The sequence below is a fragment of the Carica papaya genome, chromosome 2 (genome assembly GCF_054855325.1).
Source record: "Carica papaya isolate Zhongbai chromosome 2, ASM5485532v1, whole genome shotgun sequence".
In the NCBI taxonomy this organism is placed as follows: Eukaryota; Viridiplantae; Streptophyta; class Magnoliopsida; order Brassicales; family Caricaceae; genus Carica; species Carica papaya.
Genome location: NC_142310.1, coordinates 30382486 through 30401827, shown reverse-complemented (window position 1 = coordinate 30401827; position 19342 = coordinate 30382486). Strand labels below are relative to the sequence as shown.

Here is a 19342-nt window from a genome sequence, read left to right as displayed (position 1 = left end):
TCTTGAGTAATTAACCAACAGCAGGTTAAGCTTTTGGTCCTGATGTTTATAACCATAGAATTGCTGCAGTCAAATATAGGGAGCTCATCTTTGTATTTATATCCATGTTAAATTTTTATCCTAATCTTCCTCTATTTAATAAAAAAAGGAAAAAAAGAGAAAAATGATTACTTGATTATGAAATATAGTTTATCTTTTTTTATAGTGACTAAAATTGTTTTAATAAAAGATATATTATAAAGTATTAATGATTAAAATTATTTAAACTACTAATATTCTTTAAGTGTTTGTTTTTTCTAATAATTTATTAGTGTTTGTTTATCTTAATTATTTGATTTTAAATAGAAGTTAATTAATTGATAAAATTATTAATGATAAAAGTAATATTAAAATATGCAAAAAATAAACTATAAAATTAATAAATATATTCATTATTAGAAGTTGATTAATTTCAGACTAATTTTTGGTTACAGAAATCTTACACCAAATTAATTGAATTAGTTTTATTAACCAAACTAATTGAAATTATTTAGTTTGTTGGATCAATTGAGTCAATTAATTTTTTTTTTTGTTCAGTTTCTTTAAAGACTGTATAGGTATGATCATTAAAGTTTATTTTTAGCTAAAACAACTTCTTCTTTTCAGTACGATAGATGACTAGACTTCTGTGCTGTACCAGACATGGATGTTTCCAGATGAAGAGGGTGTTTGGGGTTTAAACCCATCCTCTGATTATCAAAGAAAAACAAAATTGAAATGGCAGGCGGAGGCGGAGAGCATCCCAGGCTTATTCTCCTCAGTTTTCTATCACAGAGAGAATGCGAGGTTACTCCTCAATCTTCAATTTCATCAACTATCCATTTCCAGATGCTTTCATGCCTAACTCTTTCTCGATTTGCTGTCTTTTTCTTCTTCTGCTTTTGCACAGGAGCTGGAGTTCATACATAAGAGTTGCAGTACCGTCGGCTACCGGCCGAACGTCTTCTCAACTACCCTCTCCCATCTCATTGCCACAAACTCTGCCCATCTCATTATTCCTTTTCTTCCTATCCGAGGTTTATTCTCCATCTGACTTCCCTCTTTTATTTACTTTTGATGATAAGCCTATTCGGTTCCCGGGAAAGTTTTAAGTAATTGAGAGACTAGGGCACAAACTTTTTTGTCTTCTTTTAAAATATATGGATGGATCCCTAAAGGGAATCGGTATTCGATTACCAGTACGAGAAATTCTTTTGTTCTTTTATATTTTGCTAAGCCGTCGGAGATTAAAGCCTTTTTGGATTAATTTATTAATCTTAGAAAGATTTCCTAATGTAATAGTACTGTTATTTACTTTGGTTTCAAATGGATTGTTTTCTTGGTTGGAAATGACAGAGAGGTTGAAGGAGAAACTAGAGGAGTTTTTCGGGTGCGAATATGAGCTATGCATCGAATTCACTGGCTTAATCAGGTTAATTTTTTGACTTCAAAGTTACCATTTGGTCCATTTCCTATCTAATCCTAATTTTTACATTAGTCTTGTATTAGAACATACTTTTATATGCTTGAGTTATCACCATCTGAATTAGTCAGAAATGGATCAATGAGTCGTTCGCTATATGCCATGTTCTTACGACGCATTACGAACATGATAATTGTTGTTAAACAGGTAAGAATTATCAGAAGTTGTGGTAGATAATATATCTTCTGATGGTCAGATAATTAATTTTTTATCCTTGTTTTATTAGCGGGATCTGAGAAGTTTGGTGGAGAAAGGTTGGAGTATATTGCTTAAACTGTTTGTAACTTTTGAATTTCTACTCCCAAGGAAATGGATAACATATCGGCAAAAGAAGATAAATTTTGTTTTTAAACTAGTTTTTTGGGTGGTCGTGCAGTTTGCTAGATAGCCTTGCTTATGAGCATAACAGAATTGTTCTACGATGAAAATATAAGAACCGCCCATTTTTGTTTTGTCTTTTCTTTTGTGCATAATGGGTATACACTTGACAATTAAATTGTGAATAAAATAATAAAAAAATCCCTGAAGTGATTTATGAATTTGTAATAGATGTGTAAAGGAAGGAAGAGTGTTAAACTTAAAGCTATTTAACACAAAAAGTGTGATTGATGATCATATAGCATTTTCTTCTCATATTGTCTTTTTCTGATAACCCAGCTTGAATCTCCATCAAAGTAAGAGAATACTGTACCATATATAGGGGGCTCTAATTTGCTGGTTTTGGATGTTGAAAGTGTCTTCTCTGCTTTTGTTTCTTCCCTCTTCCTGTTTTTTTTAGCCGGGGTGCATGTTGGGGGAAGAGGGGGGGGGGGATACCTTCCAAACAGACCTTCACTGCCTATTACTCCCTAATTTAACTCAGAAATTCAAACAATATAGAACAACTTTTTTTTCCTTGTCCATTACTTTTTATTCTCATATTATCCTATTGTTGCTTGTTTCTCTTTCCTGTCATCAGAGAGCCATACTATCTCATCATGTAGTTTCATTTTGATCTGTCACATGGAGAATATTGTGAGTTTCACTGATCATTCTTGATCTGAATTTTTTTTTGATATTGTGATGGACACTTGTTTTAGTCTTTTTTTTTTTATTCGTGCATGTCTGTACAGCTCTATTATTCGTAAATATGATGATATTCTCTAGTTTAAATCAGCTGGTGCAGAGGAGCAAGCATTGGCTGGCATAGTGATGACAACAGGCCCTATCTCAAACAACGGGACTTTGCAGTGCGTATGCAACTTGCAGTCACTGAGCTCATATGTATATTTATCATATGTCAGTGTGTATATCATGTATCTTGTGGCTAATTTTCACATAGCTATTCTTTTCTTTCCTCTCTTATGAAGAAATTCCCTCCCCTGGAGTTTTAACTGTTGAGTTATCTCTATTGCTTTGTCAGAACTTAAATTGCCTTACATAACACAGTTACTTCTATTGACCAAAGGCAGTCTGTTATTTGAATAACTACGGAAGGGATTTCGAAGGCGGGCTTTTTCACTTCCAGGACGGGGAACCAACAACTGTTACTCCCTTGGCTGGAGTAAGTCGAGCTGTTTCTTTGTTTTATTTAGGCGTATTTGTTCTTTATTTGAACTATTTATATGAAAGAGTATATTCATGATTTTATCTAAGGATGGAATTCTGGAAGAAAAGAGCTATATATACTGTGTTAGTATCCTTGACTAATACAAATGAGGATAAAGATACTACAGGATATGTGATTCTCTTAAATTTATGTACTGTATGTGTATATATATTTCTTGCATGCACATGTGTACGAAGGTGGTGAAGGGTGGGCGTGCACAGGTTCATGCCTGTGTGTGCATGTGTGTCCATCTATGTAAATTACATGAGGATCCATCATGTATTTGGTTGAAATTGTTGTCATAGTGTTTCTGGGGTTTTCTCGTATTTGCTCAACAGTAGTTGTATAGGTTTTGATTGTGCGTCATAGGGTAGCAAGAAGTATGATGCTTACTCTTTTTGCACATATGGCTTGCAGCTGCTTACTTGTCTGTCCTTATTTTAGGATTTCATTTCTACTCACTTCGTTATTATACATCAGGATGTCATCATGTACACTGCTGACAGCCGAAATATTCACTGTGTTGATGAGGTGCAATGAAGTTCTCTCTCTCTCTCTCTCTTTGCCTGTGTCATTTTCCCTTGCTCTCTCCTTTTTTTGGTTTTATGCCTTGTTTATATAGAATAATTGATCTGATACCAACTACATTTCCCCTTTGACCAGAAGATTCCCCTTGAACCTACCTAAGTAACAAAGAAATCTGCTTTTTTGTTAATTCTGTGACAATGTGCTCTGACTCTGAGAAATGTGGTCTTGTCTGTTAGCATCATGATTTGTAGTGCTGAGCCCTGTTTATGATTCTTTTCTTCCTCAGTTTATGGATCTTTTGGCAGATAACAGATGGGGAAAGACTGACACTTACTCTCTGGTTCAGTCGTGATGCTTGTCACAATGAGGATGTTAAACTCGTTTCTCTTCTCTCGCAATGCTCACCGCGTAACTCAAATGATTTGCTTTCTTCATGTCTACCACTTCCTGCATCCAGTAATATGTACTGGTTTTCTCCTGACCAAGCTACTTATCAGGAATCGGGATTTGATATTCGTTTGGCAAGAATGCATGTTCTTGGTTATGATCTATATTGTCCTCAAGATAGGAGCTGTTTTTCAGATATCTCAGATTTACTTACAGAGCCGGTTCAATTAGCGAAAGGAGATGAGTTATTCAACCAGGACTTTGACAACATTTTGCATATGCTGCAGGTAGTCTACCATCCAATAGTCCACTTAACTTGTTAACATGTAATTTTATTTTCGCTTAAAATAGGTAGTTTTGATTTCTAAGGCTATTTCAGTTCAGTAGGTTGTATCTATGTCTTTTCTCGTCTTTTACCCCCCCTTTTTTTTTTCATAATGTAGACTTGATTACAATTGAATCTGGGAATAAAATCTTTCATGATTTAGATGGTTCAGCTAACCCGATTGATAATGTATTGTTTGAGCTGGCAGAACGGTCTTGAAAAGTGACTATATGCTTTTAAAATCACATCTGCATCAGCCAAAGAATTTTAAAGAAGAAATTTTCAACTGCATCCCTGGTGCTAAGTAGCGGGGGCATTCTTCTCACATTGGCTAGTACGGGGAATTGAGGAATTCTTCATGCAGAATTCTGCTGAAATTATTGAAAAATAATTGTTGTTATTTTGGAATAATGGAAGATGATTCTATTCGGCAGTGGTTAAAGCTCCTTGATTCCATTCCAGTGCTTTTCTCTTGTGTTAATTCAGTTGGATTACCATCTCTTACCGGTGTAAAAAAGAAAATGCAAACACCTTTTATCGTTTTTCTTTCTCTGTGGTAACCCGAGTCATTTTTTTGTGTTCGCAGGTGGTGCAGTTTTACTGTTGGAAAGTTTGTAAACTTCATACTTGCAAAGGTAAAATGGAGTCGCGAAAAGTTGTGCCATTATCACAATCACAACTGGAGAGAGTTCATGCCCTGACATCATATTTTGTTAAAGACGAAGGATTGGCAGAAATTGTATTTGGCTATGCAAGGGGAAACGGGAATGGGAAGCATTACTTTGATTGGGCTGAATTTTCGGCTGCAATCACTGAATGGGAGAATTATACATGCAAGTTATGCGAAGAGATGGTATCGAGTATGCCACACTGGAGAACTCAACAAGCTATTTACAGGCTCCCCCTCTGATCAATCTTGCCTCTTTTATCCACAAGTTACTAATGGCTTTGGAGTGTTTGGTTTCTTCTGTCTTTTGCCAGTTTTTAATCTTCGCAGCTCTTATTTAGGTTAAATTTTCTCACATTCCATTCGGCAAGCTACAGGGAACTGTAAACAAGGAATTCGGGTTTAATTCAATACTCAGAAAGCTTCTAAACTTAACTAACTAATCACTCAATTATATTTGAAAAATCTTTGGTAACTTAAGATTGGGATAGAACTATGTTGTTATGATAACTTAATTTATATGTACATATAGATTGAATGGAACCATGTTTGATTCCGTGAACGAATTTTTTAATTTTGACATATAGAAATAGGTGCAGGCCTGATTCATATGTTAAAAAAAAAAAAAAAAAAAAAAAAGGGAAAACTGTATTGAATGCTATATATATATAAATTGTGGAAATAAAAGTAAAACATTCATTAAAATAAAATAAAAATATATCTTAACGTGAATTTATTTTATTAAATAACTGAAGCATGTAATATCTACTTTCCAAAATTTAATAATAGAAAATTATTATTAATTTAATTTTTTTTAAATTTGTGTGCTTGTGTATATATATATATATATATATGGATTCAAGTGAAGAAAAGAGAACTTTAGTTGTGATTAAAGATATTAATTAATAAAGAATTTTAAGTTTATAGAAGCATGAGTTATTGGAATTCAAACGAAAATTCTTAGAAATTAAAGTTGGTTAACCAAACATGAGATTGCTTGTCCTTACAGGACAGAAGAACGACAACTGTTGTCTGTCATTTTATTCGAATTAATTATTGATGTCGAGTGACATGATTTTGAAATTTGTGGAGGAATCTTCCCAAGGATATGCTGCTTCCGAGTAATTGGGTATATGTGTGTGTGTGTGTGTGTATATGTATATATATATTCAAATCGAGGAGAATGACTTGTTTGGAATATTCTAGAATTATACCACTTGATTACCAAATTATTTTTTATGGAGAGGGAAATATTTCAAATATAAACTTATGGGAGATAGATACATTGATTAACTGCATGTCAAATTTATACGTGGCTATGTTTAAGTTAATATAGTTGGTAAAATAATTTTTATTTATTGAATAAAGAAGAGCTACATATATTAACATAATATATCTATATATATATATATTATAAATAATATATGGTAGACAAAAATAAACAATACTAATTAATTTAGATGGCTGAGTGAGAAAGATGTTTGGAGGCGCTCCAACTGTGCAGAACATTTCCAAACACATCATAAAATGCAATTTCTACTTGAGCTTCGGTCATTTGGACCGACATGAAACCTTGTCCGTCGTGATAAAATTTCATTTCATCCGGATTTATCCAATTAAAATCTCCTCTCCATGCCTTTGATCCCCCACCACTTGTTAAATACTGAATCCCACTGCAAACGTTATTTAATTAATTGTTAATTACCATCACTTAATCATTTAATTGATTATTAATTATTAGTTTTTTTTTTTTTAAAAAAGAAAGTTTACCTATTGCTGCTTTTAATGTGTTGCAGGCAATGATCGTGCCCGTTAATGTACAAGTCAACGTGGTTTGCCTGCAAATTTAATTATATTAATTAAGTAAACGTGATTATGAGTAAAAAAATTATTTTAGAATTTAATTAATTGATTTACCTTGAGGATGGGTAGGAGCTGTGTCACGATCTCGTTAGTGTTGCCATGGTGTCCACCACTCTTAATTGTATGGTGGCCGACCACGATTTTCCATTTTGCTCTTGATTCTCCCAAACCCATTTCTAATTCCTGATATTAATTTCAAAATTATCAACTACATATATTTAGAGGAATATATGTGTATATATATATATATGTGTGTGTGTGTTGTGAAGAAATTACCGCAAGGAGTTTTTTAAGATAATTCTTTCTGGGTGATACATCTCTCCAGTCGTACTCATGATCCTTTGGGTCAATGAAATATTGATCCACGAATGGAGTAGTGTCCACGAAGAAAAATTCAACAATCTCTGGAAAATAAATTAAAGGGTAATTAAGAAGATTAATGATTTTGTTAAAAAAAAAAAAAATAATAATTATACTTGTTTGATAGATACATGTATATGATGTGGTAAAAGTAATTAAATTTTACCGGCATCGACTATGAAAGATCGCAGGCAAAGCCATCTGCTATCCATTTGTCTTAGAATTGGACTTAGCTGAGCCTCAACGTCACCTCTATAGTCATGATTCCCCAAAACTATAATATATAAAAATATACTAATATTAATAAAACATATATATATATATATATATGCATAAAATTTAATTTCATGCACATGCTCCACATCTTTTTTCTATTATTTTGGAGAAATAATTGATTGAAAATAAGTACAATTTCATGTGGCGAATTAATTGAGTGAATTAGAATTTGATTAAATTATAATTAAGGCGTACCTACCTATATACCACTGTTTTTGCAAGCTATCGGCTGTATAAACACGAGAAAATGAGTCATGAAATGTCGGATCATCTGAACCTTTCAATCCATTATCATAGAAGTTATCTCCAGTTGATACCACGAAATCAATATCCAGCTTCTCTCCAATTCTTCCCATCTGTTTCGATCAAACAAAACAAATTATTTATTTGATTATCAGCTTAAATTCATCATAACAACATAAGTTAATTATATGCATAATCACCGGTTAATTATTAAATTAAAATGTTACCATATATATTGGAGATAATTAATAATCAAGAATCTGAAAGTGGACCTGATAACAACATATATATTAATTTATTGGTGGGTCTTATCCTACATGACAATTTAATCAAAGTGATAATCTTGTTTTTTTCTTTACTTTTAAAGGAGCAATGATTCATTTATAAGCTTGTGGGTCTGAGTAGGAATGCACATATATGAATGTAAATATTTGTTGGAAACAAACCAATATATATAATTAGAAAAAAGTAATTAAGAAATTAATTAAATAATACCAAAAAAAAAAAAAAGAAAAAGAAAAGGTGATACATTTTGGATGGTGGTGGTGAAGGGTGCTCAAAGAAAAGAAATCCCATGCATGCAAGAATTGATATATCTCTTTTGTGGATTAGCTGCAATTTGAAAATGGATCCATATATATATATATATATATATATTTAATGTCATGAAATTTGTCTAATTCACTTACACATACACATAATATGTATATACACATACATAAAAGATGGTGGGCAATTCTATAAATATCCGCATTGGCTAGGCGGATAATGCAAGGTGCAAAGAATATTATTACAGGAAAGGCATATATATGGAATCGGAATGGAATATATTTATATATAAGGCATCAACAAGAGATAAAGAGAATATATTAATTTTAAAAGGTCGGGGGTGAGGTGTCATGCTTCTATTGGATGGGAAGTCCAAACTCATGGGCTTAAATTTTCTTTTCTTGCTTAATTTATTGGCTAAGATAATTTGTATGTAGCCTCATATTGTAATGATATGCCAATATGATAAATCGTTAATTACGTGAGTAATCTTTCTCTACGGTTAACGCCGTCGGAGGAAAAGCTCAGGTCTTAAACTCTCTGCTACTGATCTTTTATCTTTTTGTACGATGATGATGATGATGATGATGATGATGATGATGAGTGAAAGTAAAGAGTTAGATAGATAGGTTGGTTGGATTGAGTGTATGGAAAATTTAAAGAAGAATAAAAATGAAGAAGATGACCTGAAGAGCGACTTGAGATTGATTATAGAATCCTCTTCTTCCCCAATCTCCGATCACCAAAAAGCTGAGAGAACCATCTGGTTTGGGGGCGTGTTGGAATCTTCGAAGTTGAGCTTCAGAAAAATCAAAGCAAAAGCAAAGCAGAGAAGAGAAGAAAACTGCCATAACCATGGCTTTCTTCCACACAGAAGCCATGGCTTTTGGTTTAGAACAAGAGAGATATAAAAAATAAATACTGGAGTATAAGTTAATTGAAAGTATATTCTTTCCGACTATATATCAATATGATACAGTTGAAGGCAAGGTACCCTATTATATATATGTATTTATATGCATATATAATACCGAAGGTAGAGCAAGGAAGGATTTTGAAGGGGGTGGGCAGGCCATATTATTATAAATTTGAAAAACCACTAAATGGAATTTTTTCTTTTTTTTTTTTTCATAACAAATAAAAATAGAAAATTATGGGGCCCCACTTGAGATGACAAGAGAAAAAGTGGACCCACAAACAGTTGGCTTTTTTTTTTTTAATTTTATTTTATTGGTCCCCTAATGTTCTTAATTTTATTTTAATTTCCCTTATTTTTCTTTTTTCCGAAATAAAAAGATAATGTTATCCATTTTATAGGGCCAATTTAACTCTACGTTTTTCTATAGTTTTTTTTTAATCTTAATCTTCTTATAATATTATATTATATCATATACATACATGTAACATTAAGGGGAATTAAGAAATTAATTATTTCTCTCATGATGGTTTAGAAGCAATACCATATTTCTAATGTTTCAAAATTAAATAAAAGTGATGATTTGGGTAAACTACCCATTCATATATGCCATTCAAGTTATATACATATATATATATAATTTAGGTATAATTTTTTTTAAGTACTATATTATATATTTAATCTTTCATTGGGTAAAAGATGGTAAATTTTATTGTTAATTTTAAAATTTTAGAACAGAAAATATTCACATAAATTTTAAATTAAATTAAATTTAGACGTGTTTATTAAAATAAACGTATATCTACGTAATTAAGCATTTAATTATGTTATTATTATTACCAGCAAGGAATAAATTCGATTGTTAAGATATGGCGAAAGAAGAAACCAAGAGTCATGCTGGAATTTAATTTAATTTTGGTCTCAATTATAAATATTAGTCAAGAAAGAAAAAGAAAAAAAAAAGCATGAGACGCGCACCCTGATTGGCTGTAGCTTTTGGTAGAACAAAAGCTGCTTTCTTTACGAAAAGAATATTACACTCTTCGTTGTTTTCAGGTGCAGTATATATATATATATATAAATACATGTACATGTATACACACACACACACACACATATATATATATCTTATTTTCACAAATCTAAGCCTTTTGGTTTCGTAGTTTTTTTTTTTTTTTTTAAAACAATTTATGTTTGCTTTTTTTTTTTTCTTCATTTCGTTATTGCAAAATTGAAAGTTACATTATTATTTTTTATAAAAGTATATTCAGTTTTGTAAAGGCAAGAATGGTATATATATCAGTAACTGATCAGACATTGGATAATCTGCATGTATTTATTTACTAAGAGTATAAAATTTATCAATAATTATATCTCATATAAATAATTACAGTCAAAATTTGTCCTAATTAAAAACAATGTTATGGTTAGAACCTAATACTTTTGTAGTGAGTGACAGCATATAGATATATATATGTATTAGCCTTTTTCCTGTTTCTTGAGGTAGCAATATAATGAAAAAATTAGAAAAATAATAATTAAATTATATTTGAAATAAGATTATTTCAATAGTCTCTCTAAAATGTAATTAGTTAACTTTAGAGTGTTATGAATTTTATAATGTAATACTCAAACCCAAAAAGCGGCCCGGATAAATTTTTCTCATGAAATTATTTTATTGAATTAATTAATTAATTAATTTTAATTTTATTTTATTGAATTTTTAAGAAAAAATGGATTGAGTACGAGATTGAAAATAATTTAAAAAAAAATAGGTGAAAATTTGAGTTCGCAAGGTATTTCTGAAAGAAAAATTAAAAACATGGGGTCAAAGTACAAAAAAAAAGAAAATTTGACCACAAAGACAACCCAGTCAGCAGCCCCGACGAACTGGAGCACGCCGCATTGCATGTCAAAACACGCCGCATTGCATGTCCACGTGTTCAACAGAAAAAATACAGGTATGTTAGCTCACCTAATGATTTCTGAATGCAGAGTAATAGGAACCGCACAACAGATACAACTTTAGGACTTGAAAAGAGTTACATGTTTGGCCCACCTGACTGTTCAACCCGAATTGATCTAGAGAATAAAAGAAGTTCAATCCACCGATTTCGCCTTAGCAGCTCTTAAGAATGATGCAGAATAAGGAGTGAATCTAGAATTTTGAGTCTCTACTGACGGGTTACTCAAGTTTCAAGATATGGTGTGTGTTCTAGATGACAATGAACTAAAGAGAGATATCATGATAGAGGCTCACAACTCAAAGTTCGCCATACATTCCAAAAGTACTAAAATATATCAAAATATGTGACCTCGATTTTGGTGAGCAGGATGAAAAGAGATATAACTGACTTTGTTTTCAAGTGTCTAATATGTCAACAGATTACGGCAGAACATTAACGCTTAAGCATGCTACTTTAACCATTACCAATCCCAGAGTGGAAGTGAGAATATATCATAATAGATTTCATAACAGGGTTGCCTAAGGTACGCTTAGGACATGATGCTATTTGGGTAATTATTGACCGGCTCACCAAGTTTTCTCACTTCTTAGCTATCAAGATGATCGATACATTGGATAAGCTAGTAAGATTGTATATCCAGGAGATGGTCAAGTTACATAGAGTTTTAGTGATAGTGGTATCCGACAAAGAGCTTTAGGCTCATTTCTCAGTTTTGGTCTAGTTTTCAGCAAGTCATGGAAATGAAACTGTCCTTTAGTGCCACATTCCACCCTCAAACCGATGGACAATCAGAGAGGACGATTCGTACACTGGAAGATGTACTTTGAGCTTGTGTTTTAAACTTCGGGGCCATTAGGATGATCACCTACCTTTGATAGAGTTTGCTTACAATAACAGTTACTAGAAAAGTATCGGTATAGTTCCGTATGAGGCATTGTATAGCTGCCCCTGCAGGCCGCCGATCTGTTGGGAAGAGGTGAGTGATAGAATATTATTCAGTGCAGATTTTATGGAAGAGACTACAACCAAGATAGTTAAGATTAAGAAGAACATTCAAACAACTCAGAGCAGACAGAAAAGTTATACAGACACCCGAAAGAGGGATTTGGAATTTGAGAAATGTGATCAAGTATTTCTTAAGGTCATATATTTTAAAGGGATCAGTAGGTTTGGTAAAAAGGAAAAATTAAATCACCAGTTCATCAGCCATTTGAAATCTTAGACTGGATTAGTACGACTGGCTATAGACTGGTACTACCTCCAGAGTTATCTAGAGTTTAAATGTGTTCTATGTATCTATGTTACATAAGTACAATCCAGACCCCTCACACATCTTGTCCCATGAGCCCTTTTCACTCCAGAAAGATCTATCCAATAAGAAGGTACTGATAGATATTATAGACCGGAAGAGTAGAGTACTCCCCAATCAAGAAATTTCCTTCGTCAAGTTCCTATGGTAGAACAATACGCAAGAAAAGACCACTTAGGAACTTGAATCAAGATTCAAGGCCTAGAACCCCCAGCTGTTCGACTGAGTGAGAGAGTGACCAATTTGAGAGACTAAATTTTCTTAAGGGGGAGAGTTTTAATACCCGAGCCCGAAAAACGGTCCCGGATAAATTTTTCTAATGAAATTATTTTATTGAAATAATTAATTAATTAATTTTATTTTATTTTATTAAATTTTTGAGAAAAAATATATTAAGGATGAGATTAAAAATAATTAAAAAAAATAAGTAAAAATTTGAGTTCAGATGGTGTTTTTGAAAGAAAAATTAGAAATAAAGTGTCAAAGTACAAATAGAAAAAATTCGGCCACGTTGACATCGGGGCCGTGGGGGAGGCCACACAGGCGATCTATATGCCTAATGATCTGACGGCCCAAGTTCGATCTCGGGCGTGTGAACGACTCAGATTTGTTTCCTCCTTAGGTGCAAGACAAGATCAATTGTAATAAACGATCTAAATTTATTTTCTCTTTAGACACGATCGGATGGATGAGATAAATCACGATGAATGGTCTAGTTCGGCGCAGGATGGGTATAAATATCTCGTGTCGTAGGAGAATCCAAACCCTAGTCGTCAGCCCCCGCTGGAGTAGAAGAACCAGACACTAGAGAAGAAGGTTGACTGCCAACTTTCGTCGCACTAAAGCTACCGTCGATCGCTAAAAAAAGTAAAATTTCTCCTTAATTGCTCGAAATTTGATTCCAAGTATCCTTGTGGCCAAATCAGAGTAAGAGGGACTACTGGTGAACCAAAAACTGCGAGCAAAGTCGGCGGAGCTGCTGCGACCAAAACAAAAGAATCCATTCGATGAGCCCCTTTCTGCTTCTAGTTTCACGTAATTTTCTAATCGTTGTGTTCACCATCCTTTTTTGTGTAGGTTAGTCAAAGAAGGAATCCTAGCCGCGAATGAGGACTAGTAGAGCCGCCGCACCTGGAGACCCCATCGTCGGTAGGTTCGAGTTTTTTTTGTGACTTTCTGGTAAATTGAGGCCCTTTAACATGTTTTTCTACAGGGATATGTGTAAAATAGGCCAAAACTGGCCAAAATCGGCCCGAAACGAACAATGACAGAGTTAGCGTCGGAGCACGGTGACAATGCTGTGCCGGAACTCTAAAATTGGCCGAAAAGAGTTTTGGACACCGATTTTGGATTTTTGAAGTATTTTTAGGTATGTGACGAGTGTTTTGAATTCTGCAAAAAAAAATTAGAAAATTTGGTACCTGTTAAGAGGCGTGGTAGATAACTCAATGTCTCAAAATACCGATCTAGATAAGGATACCTCATCCTATTCTTTGTTACGGTAAATTGGGGCTTAAAGATGTATAATTTCTTATTTTTGTAAAAATTTTAAAAACTCTAAAAATAATTACAGATCACTAGTGGAGGTAAAATCGATTAGTTCACAATTGTTCTAATTTGTTGTTTATTTTTCTATACTGTCCTACTTTTTTGTTATCGTATTGTACACATTCTTAGTTTATAATTTTAATGGTTTTATCAATTTATATGATTTATTTGGTTATTTGGTTGCTTGATCCCTTATTATGATAAGCTACATCATCTGCATAAATGTAGTTTAGTTTATATGTAAATATAATATGAGATATTGGTATGCGTTTGTTGGTTATTTTGTTAATTAAAATCTTTATGTGAAAGACTTACTAGTACATAGGAAACTCTACCGTGAATGTTACCTCAGTCGAACGGGGTTGTGAAGTCCTATCCTAGAAAAACTTGAGAGATATGGTTCACCCTCATTCCTGATGGGGTATCGAGGCAATTGAATATTTGATGCCCATTACCAGACGGGGTATGAGGATAGTCATATAGTTGTTAAAATTAAATATTAGGTTTACGAGTAGGGAAACATCCATATGGACCCCCAGAGATACCAATAAGCAAGTAAGAAAAAAAAATTGTCATCTCTTGTTCTCTTATGCTTGAAAAATAAAAAGAGGTATGAATGTGAGTCTTCATAGGTTGTTTTTTAGAAAACTCGTTACGATAAGTATCAAACAAACGTCTTTAAGTTAAATATATTTAATTAAAGTAAGAGCTCCAAAAGTTATTTTTTTGATTTTTATCAATCTTCAATTTTCTATATATGTGATTAGTGTAATATTTTTACTGGGTCAGTGTAGTTCATCATTTTATTAACAATTTCAGATCAAGAAAACTAAGGTTCAGATCCCGATCAGCAAAAGAGTTTTGAATAATTTACTACTCAAACTCCCTTTAAGTGCTAGTGAAGGTAGTCATATGATGCTTATTTATTCACTTTTTTTTTTAATTTCTTTAATTACTGTTTGTCTATTAGAATGAACATTTATGTAACCCTATTGGACATTTTAAATTATTGTGTAAAGAATGTAAACTCTAATTCTATTATTCGCTTTTACATTTAAATTATAAATTCATATTTTTTAAGGTTCTGGATCTTTATATAATTTTTGAGATTTTAATTATTTGTTTCTAAAATGTTAGAATCTTTTTTTCTTTTGAGTTTTAGTCACCATCTTAAATTTAAAAAAAATTCACTTGATACTTTCAGAGTATTAAAATACAAAGTGAATGTGAATTTTTAAATCAATATTTTTGTATTACTAATAAATTTAAATAAGTTTTTAGAAAATATAAAATTAATAACATACATATATATATACACAAAAACACATGTATATAATTGATGCAGCACATAGTTTTGCAAGTGAATCCACGGACTTGCCTTTTATGTTTTGGAAAAATTGGGTTTTGATACATGGTGGTTAATTCTCAAGTGGTTATAATTCTCAACGATAGCGAATTAGAGGGAATGAAATGAGGTCATGTGTCACATGTTGATGATGTGGGAGAAAACGACGACGCATTTGATGTTGAAGGAAGAGTAAGAGGGTTAGGTTTATCCATTTTGAATGGTGATGGGTTACAAAATCAAAAGCTTTTGCATGTTCCATTGCAACTGCCGTATCCAAAATATATTTGCATCGTTGCAAATTGCGTATGAGAATTCTCAAAATCTTACTACCATATCCTCACCCAAATCAATTAAACAACACAAACACCATTTAAATCAATTAAAATATTGGAGTGGCCGTAATTTAAAACCCTATATATATATATACACACACACACACACACGTATATATAAATATATAGGAAATATCATAAAAAGGAGAAACGGATCCTATAATCTCCTTCCCACTTTCACATGGGTCTTCACGTGTCGGATACTTCCAATATTATATCATATATATGAATCAATCATACGGGCTTGCACTTGTTAGACACTGTCATTGCATTATTATACGGTCGCAGCTATCAACAAACGCATTCAGAATAATTGAAGACTTTGAGTTTAATTTTTTTAAACTTGAATTTGTTTTGGTTACTCTATATCTGTGTTTTACCGAGATCAAAGAAATAAGAGCCGGAGTGACATTTGCTTTTTCCCTATTATAATGATTGATTTCTAGGATTTTATATTTTTAATTTCGAGGTCCTTTAAATTTTAAGGTTCTTAAATTCATTTGCAAATTTTTGATTCGGGTAAATTTCTTTAGTATAATGTAATATATTGTGTGTATTTCTATCAATGGGTCCGGATGGATTCTTGGGTTTGTTTTTCAATCAACGAGTTCGGAGCTCATGAAGGAGAACATATGAAGCTCTCTTCTTGGCTTAAATATATCCAGCACGTACATATAGGCCGCATGATCAAATTTTCGTGGGAATGGAGTTTGGAAGAAAATCAACTTGTATTTCCTTCTTTACTAATCTCATACTTTACATACATATATGCATACCTAGATATATACGCGCACACACACACATATACAGTAACAAAAGAAAAACAAAACATGCCATTGTCCGTGTATTCTTACACCAACACCTTCTTGCATGTGATGTGTCGTATGAAAAAATGTTTATATTACAGAGTAAAAAAAAAAAAGGGGGGGGGAAGGAAAACAACAACGGTGCAAATTTTGGCCAGCTTGCTTCTCAGCAGAAATTTACATGTCGGAGAGAAGCTCATTTGTCAGCCTCCACTCATGTAAAGTGTTGCCAAAAACATCGTAGAACAGAATATGGGCGTTCTCTTCGCTTAGCTTCACTGACATAAATCCTTGTCCGTCGTAAAAGAATTTCGTGGTCAGTCGATTGTAATGTTTGACATCACCCCTCCATGCCTTCGAACCCCCGCCACTTGTCAAATACTGAATTGAACTGCAATTTTTATTACAAAATTTCTGTTTAATTTGTAAATTTAGAAAAAAATATATATATATTTATGTAGATACAGTTTTTAAACATTGTTATCATGATTGTTGGTGTTATTATTTTACCTATCATGGCTAGTAATATGCTCTAGACAATGGTCGTGCCCGTTCATGTACATATCAACATTGTTGGCCTGAGAATTTGAAAAGGGAATATGGTTATGTATTATATATATATATGCAGAATTAATTATACATACGTGTATATATATATATATTTTGGAAGTGAGAAATTTTACTTTCATCATTGGAAGAAGAAGCTGTATAAGCTCCCTTGTATCCCCATGATGCCCTGCACTTCTAATTGCATGGTGACCCACAACAATTTTCCATTTTGCGTTTGACTCTCTCAGTGCTTTTTCCAAATCCTACAAAGTTTTAATCAAAACTATAACACATAATTATTATTATTTTTTTAAAAATAGAAAATAATATTTCTTAATAAATTAAATATTTACCCTGAGAAGTGAGGTAAGGTAAGAGGTTCGAGGCATCACGCCCTTCCAATGATATATGTGCTCCGGATCATAGAAATAATCATCGACAAATGGAGTTGTATCGACGAAGAAAAATTCCGCAATATCTATAATTATGTAGATGTAATTTAATTAGAAGTTAAAAAAATTGAGAGAAAAGATAAAGAAAATTGTGCAGAAATAAAAAATAAATTACCTGATTTAAGAATAAAAGACCTACGACAAAACCAACGACTATCAATCTTTCTCAGTTCAGGGCTTAATTGTGCTCCTACATTACCCCTGTAGTCATGATTTCCTAAAACTGTAATAATAAAAAAACGAAAGAAGAAAATCATCGGTAATTAAAATTCCCAATGGTAAAAGTTATAATAATACATATTTATAATCAATGTTAGATTAAACCAATTAGACTTACTGCTGTACCAAGGCTTTTGCAGGCTCTGGGCTGTGTAAACTTTTGAAAAGGAATCCTTGAATAATGGGTCACTTACACTTTTCAACCCATCTTCATAGAAATTATCTCCTGTTGAAATCACAAAATCTATATCTAATTGCTCTCCAATTCTTCCCATCTGCCAGCGTAATTACATTTGTAACTAGGGATAATCAAATCAATCTTCTTCACTCATTAATTAATCCATAAACTTGACCAGCATCTAATTTTTGAGTAAAAATTTACATCTTTTATTAATTAAATGATGCGTACATATCACTCATAACAAGATTTTATAAGCAAAAAATAGTAAATTAGTTACCTGGAAGGCCACTTCAGATTGATTATAAGAACCTGATCTGCCCCAATCTCCAATCACCAAAAAACTAAGTGACCCATCTTTCTTAATTGGGTGTTTAACCCTCTCAAGCTCTGCAAAACTAAAAGCCAAAAGCGTGCAAAAGATACCAATTCCCACACCAAGGAATTTAGCAGCTTCTGTTCTACAATGGAAAGCCATGGCTTATTAATCAACCACCAAATAAATTAACCACGGCTTCTCTCTCGGAGGGAAGCTTGAACACGATGAATGTATCTATATATATATATATATATATATACACACACAGAAGAAAAAAAGGGTAAAAAAATTATAAGAATTTATTGAGGTTCGAGTAATTAGAAATTAGTAGAAAACCAAATGGTATTTATCAAGTGAGATGAGGAAAGCACTCATCTTTCTCACGAGTTTTCTAAACGGCAAACCATGTTTCAAGGAATGCTATTATTTGAAGGAGGGAGGGAAATTCCACATTGCCCATATTCCTTTTTGTGGGTACGTATTCAAATGTTCCAAGCAAAATCCCTTCCTAAAATACAGGCAACCTTTTCCATGTGTAGGTTATTAATTTTTGCAAACTATTTATTTTCTTTAAACTTCAAGTTAAATATTTGAGTTACCACAGAATTATATCTTATAATAATCACTTATTGGAAACTTTTCTCATGTTTCTATATTGTTTGTAGAGTTTAGATTGAAGAAAAAAATCTCCATGGTAAATCCATGCTCACGATTGGGACAAGAATGGAGGTGGAGGAGAAAAATTCTATGCATAAGAAAAACAGAAATGACAACAGGGTGAGTTCTTGTGCCAAATTTAAATCTAACCCCAGTTTCTATAAAAAGTAAACCCAAATCTACTCCAAACTCTGACCAATTTGATTATTATTATTATTATTTTTTTAAACTTTTTTCATACTAGATTGGATTTACGGATTATTCCATCATTTTTTATATTAATATAAGTACAATTGATATTTATATTATATCATTTAATGTATATACTAATATATATTATTTATATTTATTAATATTATAACACCTTAAACTTGAAATTTAACCACGCTATAACACCACATATTCATGAGAAAATCCCACAAGTATATAAGACTTATTTATCAAACAAATTCTAA

The 19342-nt window shown here is 32.4% G+C and overlaps 3 protein-coding genes across 12 annotated transcripts; 1 reads left to right on the top strand and 2 right to left on the bottom strand.

Annotated features, from left to right (window-relative positions):
- The first annotated feature begins 607 nt into the window (after positions 1 to 607).
- Positions 608 to 5431, top strand: LOC110823655 (2-oxoglutarate (2OG) and Fe(II)-dependent oxygenase superfamily protein). Of its 10 annotated transcripts, none has more exons than XM_088214020.1 (8): positions 608 to 825; positions 929 to 1055; positions 1375 to 1450; positions 2658 to 2779; positions 2953 to 3044; positions 3534 to 3620; positions 3923 to 4291; positions 4538 to 4783. In XM_088214020.1, exons 1-8 carry the CDS (start codon positions 757 to 759, stop codon positions 4553 to 4555), a joined length of 960 nt encoding a protein of 319 aa, XP_088070146.1. In that variant the 5' UTR covers positions 608 to 756; the 3' UTR covers positions 4556 to 4783. The 10 variants fall into 10 exon arrangements, with proteins under 10 accessions (XP_088070146.1, XP_088070140.1, XP_088070136.1 ...); XM_088214014.1 differs by lacking the exon at positions 4538 to 4783 and adding an exon at positions 4916 to 5431 and having other exon boundaries at positions 610 to 825; positions 2658 to 2734; XM_088214010.1 differs by lacking the exon at positions 4538 to 4783 and adding an exon at positions 4916 to 5431 and having other exon boundaries at positions 610 to 825.
- Positions 5432 to 6329: 898 nt separating this feature from the next.
- LOC110823872 (purple acid phosphatase 4-like) lies at positions 6330 to 9318 on the bottom strand. The gene is made up of 7 exons (XM_022054366.2): positions 8974 to 9318; positions 7695 to 7851; positions 7386 to 7493; positions 7136 to 7263; positions 6914 to 7042; positions 6767 to 6834; positions 6330 to 6669 (listed from the first exon to the last, which is right to left on the bottom strand). Exons 1-7 carry the CDS (start codon positions 9166 to 9168, stop codon positions 6453 to 6455), a joined length of 1002 nt encoding a protein of 333 aa, XP_021910058.2. The 5' UTR covers positions 9169 to 9318; the 3' UTR covers positions 6330 to 6452.
- Positions 9319 to 16522: 7204 nt separating this feature from the next.
- Positions 16523 to 18535, bottom strand: LOC110823750 (purple acid phosphatase 3-like). The gene is made up of 7 exons (XM_022054213.2): positions 18192 to 18535; positions 17852 to 18008; positions 17630 to 17737; positions 17416 to 17540; positions 17197 to 17325; positions 17024 to 17091; positions 16523 to 16904 (listed from the first exon to the last, which is right to left on the bottom strand). Exons 1-7 carry the CDS (start codon positions 18387 to 18389, stop codon positions 16691 to 16693), a joined length of 999 nt encoding a protein of 332 aa, XP_021909905.1. The 5' UTR covers positions 18390 to 18535; the 3' UTR covers positions 16523 to 16690.
- Between the last annotated feature and the right edge of the window lie 807 nt (positions 18536 to 19342).

Excerpts from the sequence above, each read along its gene's own strand:
- LOC110823655 (XM_088214010.1), top strand. The coding sequence starts at position 757 with ATGGCAGGCGGAGGCGGAGAGCATCCCAGGCTTATTCTCCTCAGTTTT. Across the intron at positions 3,045-3,533 it reads CTGTTACTCCCTTGGCTGGA|GATTTCATTTCTACTCACTT; the intron begins GTAAGTCGAGCT and ends TCCTTATTTTAG. Across the intron at positions 4,292-4,915 it reads ACATTTTGCATATGCTGCAG|GTGGTGCAGTTTTACTGTTG; the intron begins GTAGTCTACCAT and ends TTGTGTTCGCAG.
- LOC110823872 (XM_022054366.2), bottom strand. The coding sequence starts at position 9,168 with ATGGCTTCTGTGTGGAAGAAAGCCATGGTTATGGCAGTTTTCTTCTCT. Across the intron at positions 7,852-8,973 it reads AATCTCAAGTCGCTCTTCAG|ATGGGAAGAATTGGAGAGAA; the intron begins GTCATCTTCTTC and ends TGATCGAAACAG. Across the intron at positions 7,043-7,135 it reads ATCTTAAAAAACTCCTTGCG|GAATTAGAAATGGGTTTGGG; the intron begins GTAATTTCTTCA and ends AATTAATATCAG.
- LOC110823750 (XM_022054213.2), bottom strand. The coding sequence starts at position 18,389 with ATGGCTTTCCATTGTAGAACAGAAGCTGCTAAATTCCTTGGTGTGGGA. Across the intron at positions 17,326-17,415 it reads ACCTTACCTCACTTCTCAGG|GATTTGGAAAAAGCACTGAG; the intron begins GTAAATATTTAA and ends AAAACTTTGTAG. Across the intron at positions 17,092-17,196 it reads TTCTTCTTCCAATGATGAAA|GCCAACAATGTTGATATGTA; the intron begins GTAAAATTTCTC and ends TCAAATTCTCAG.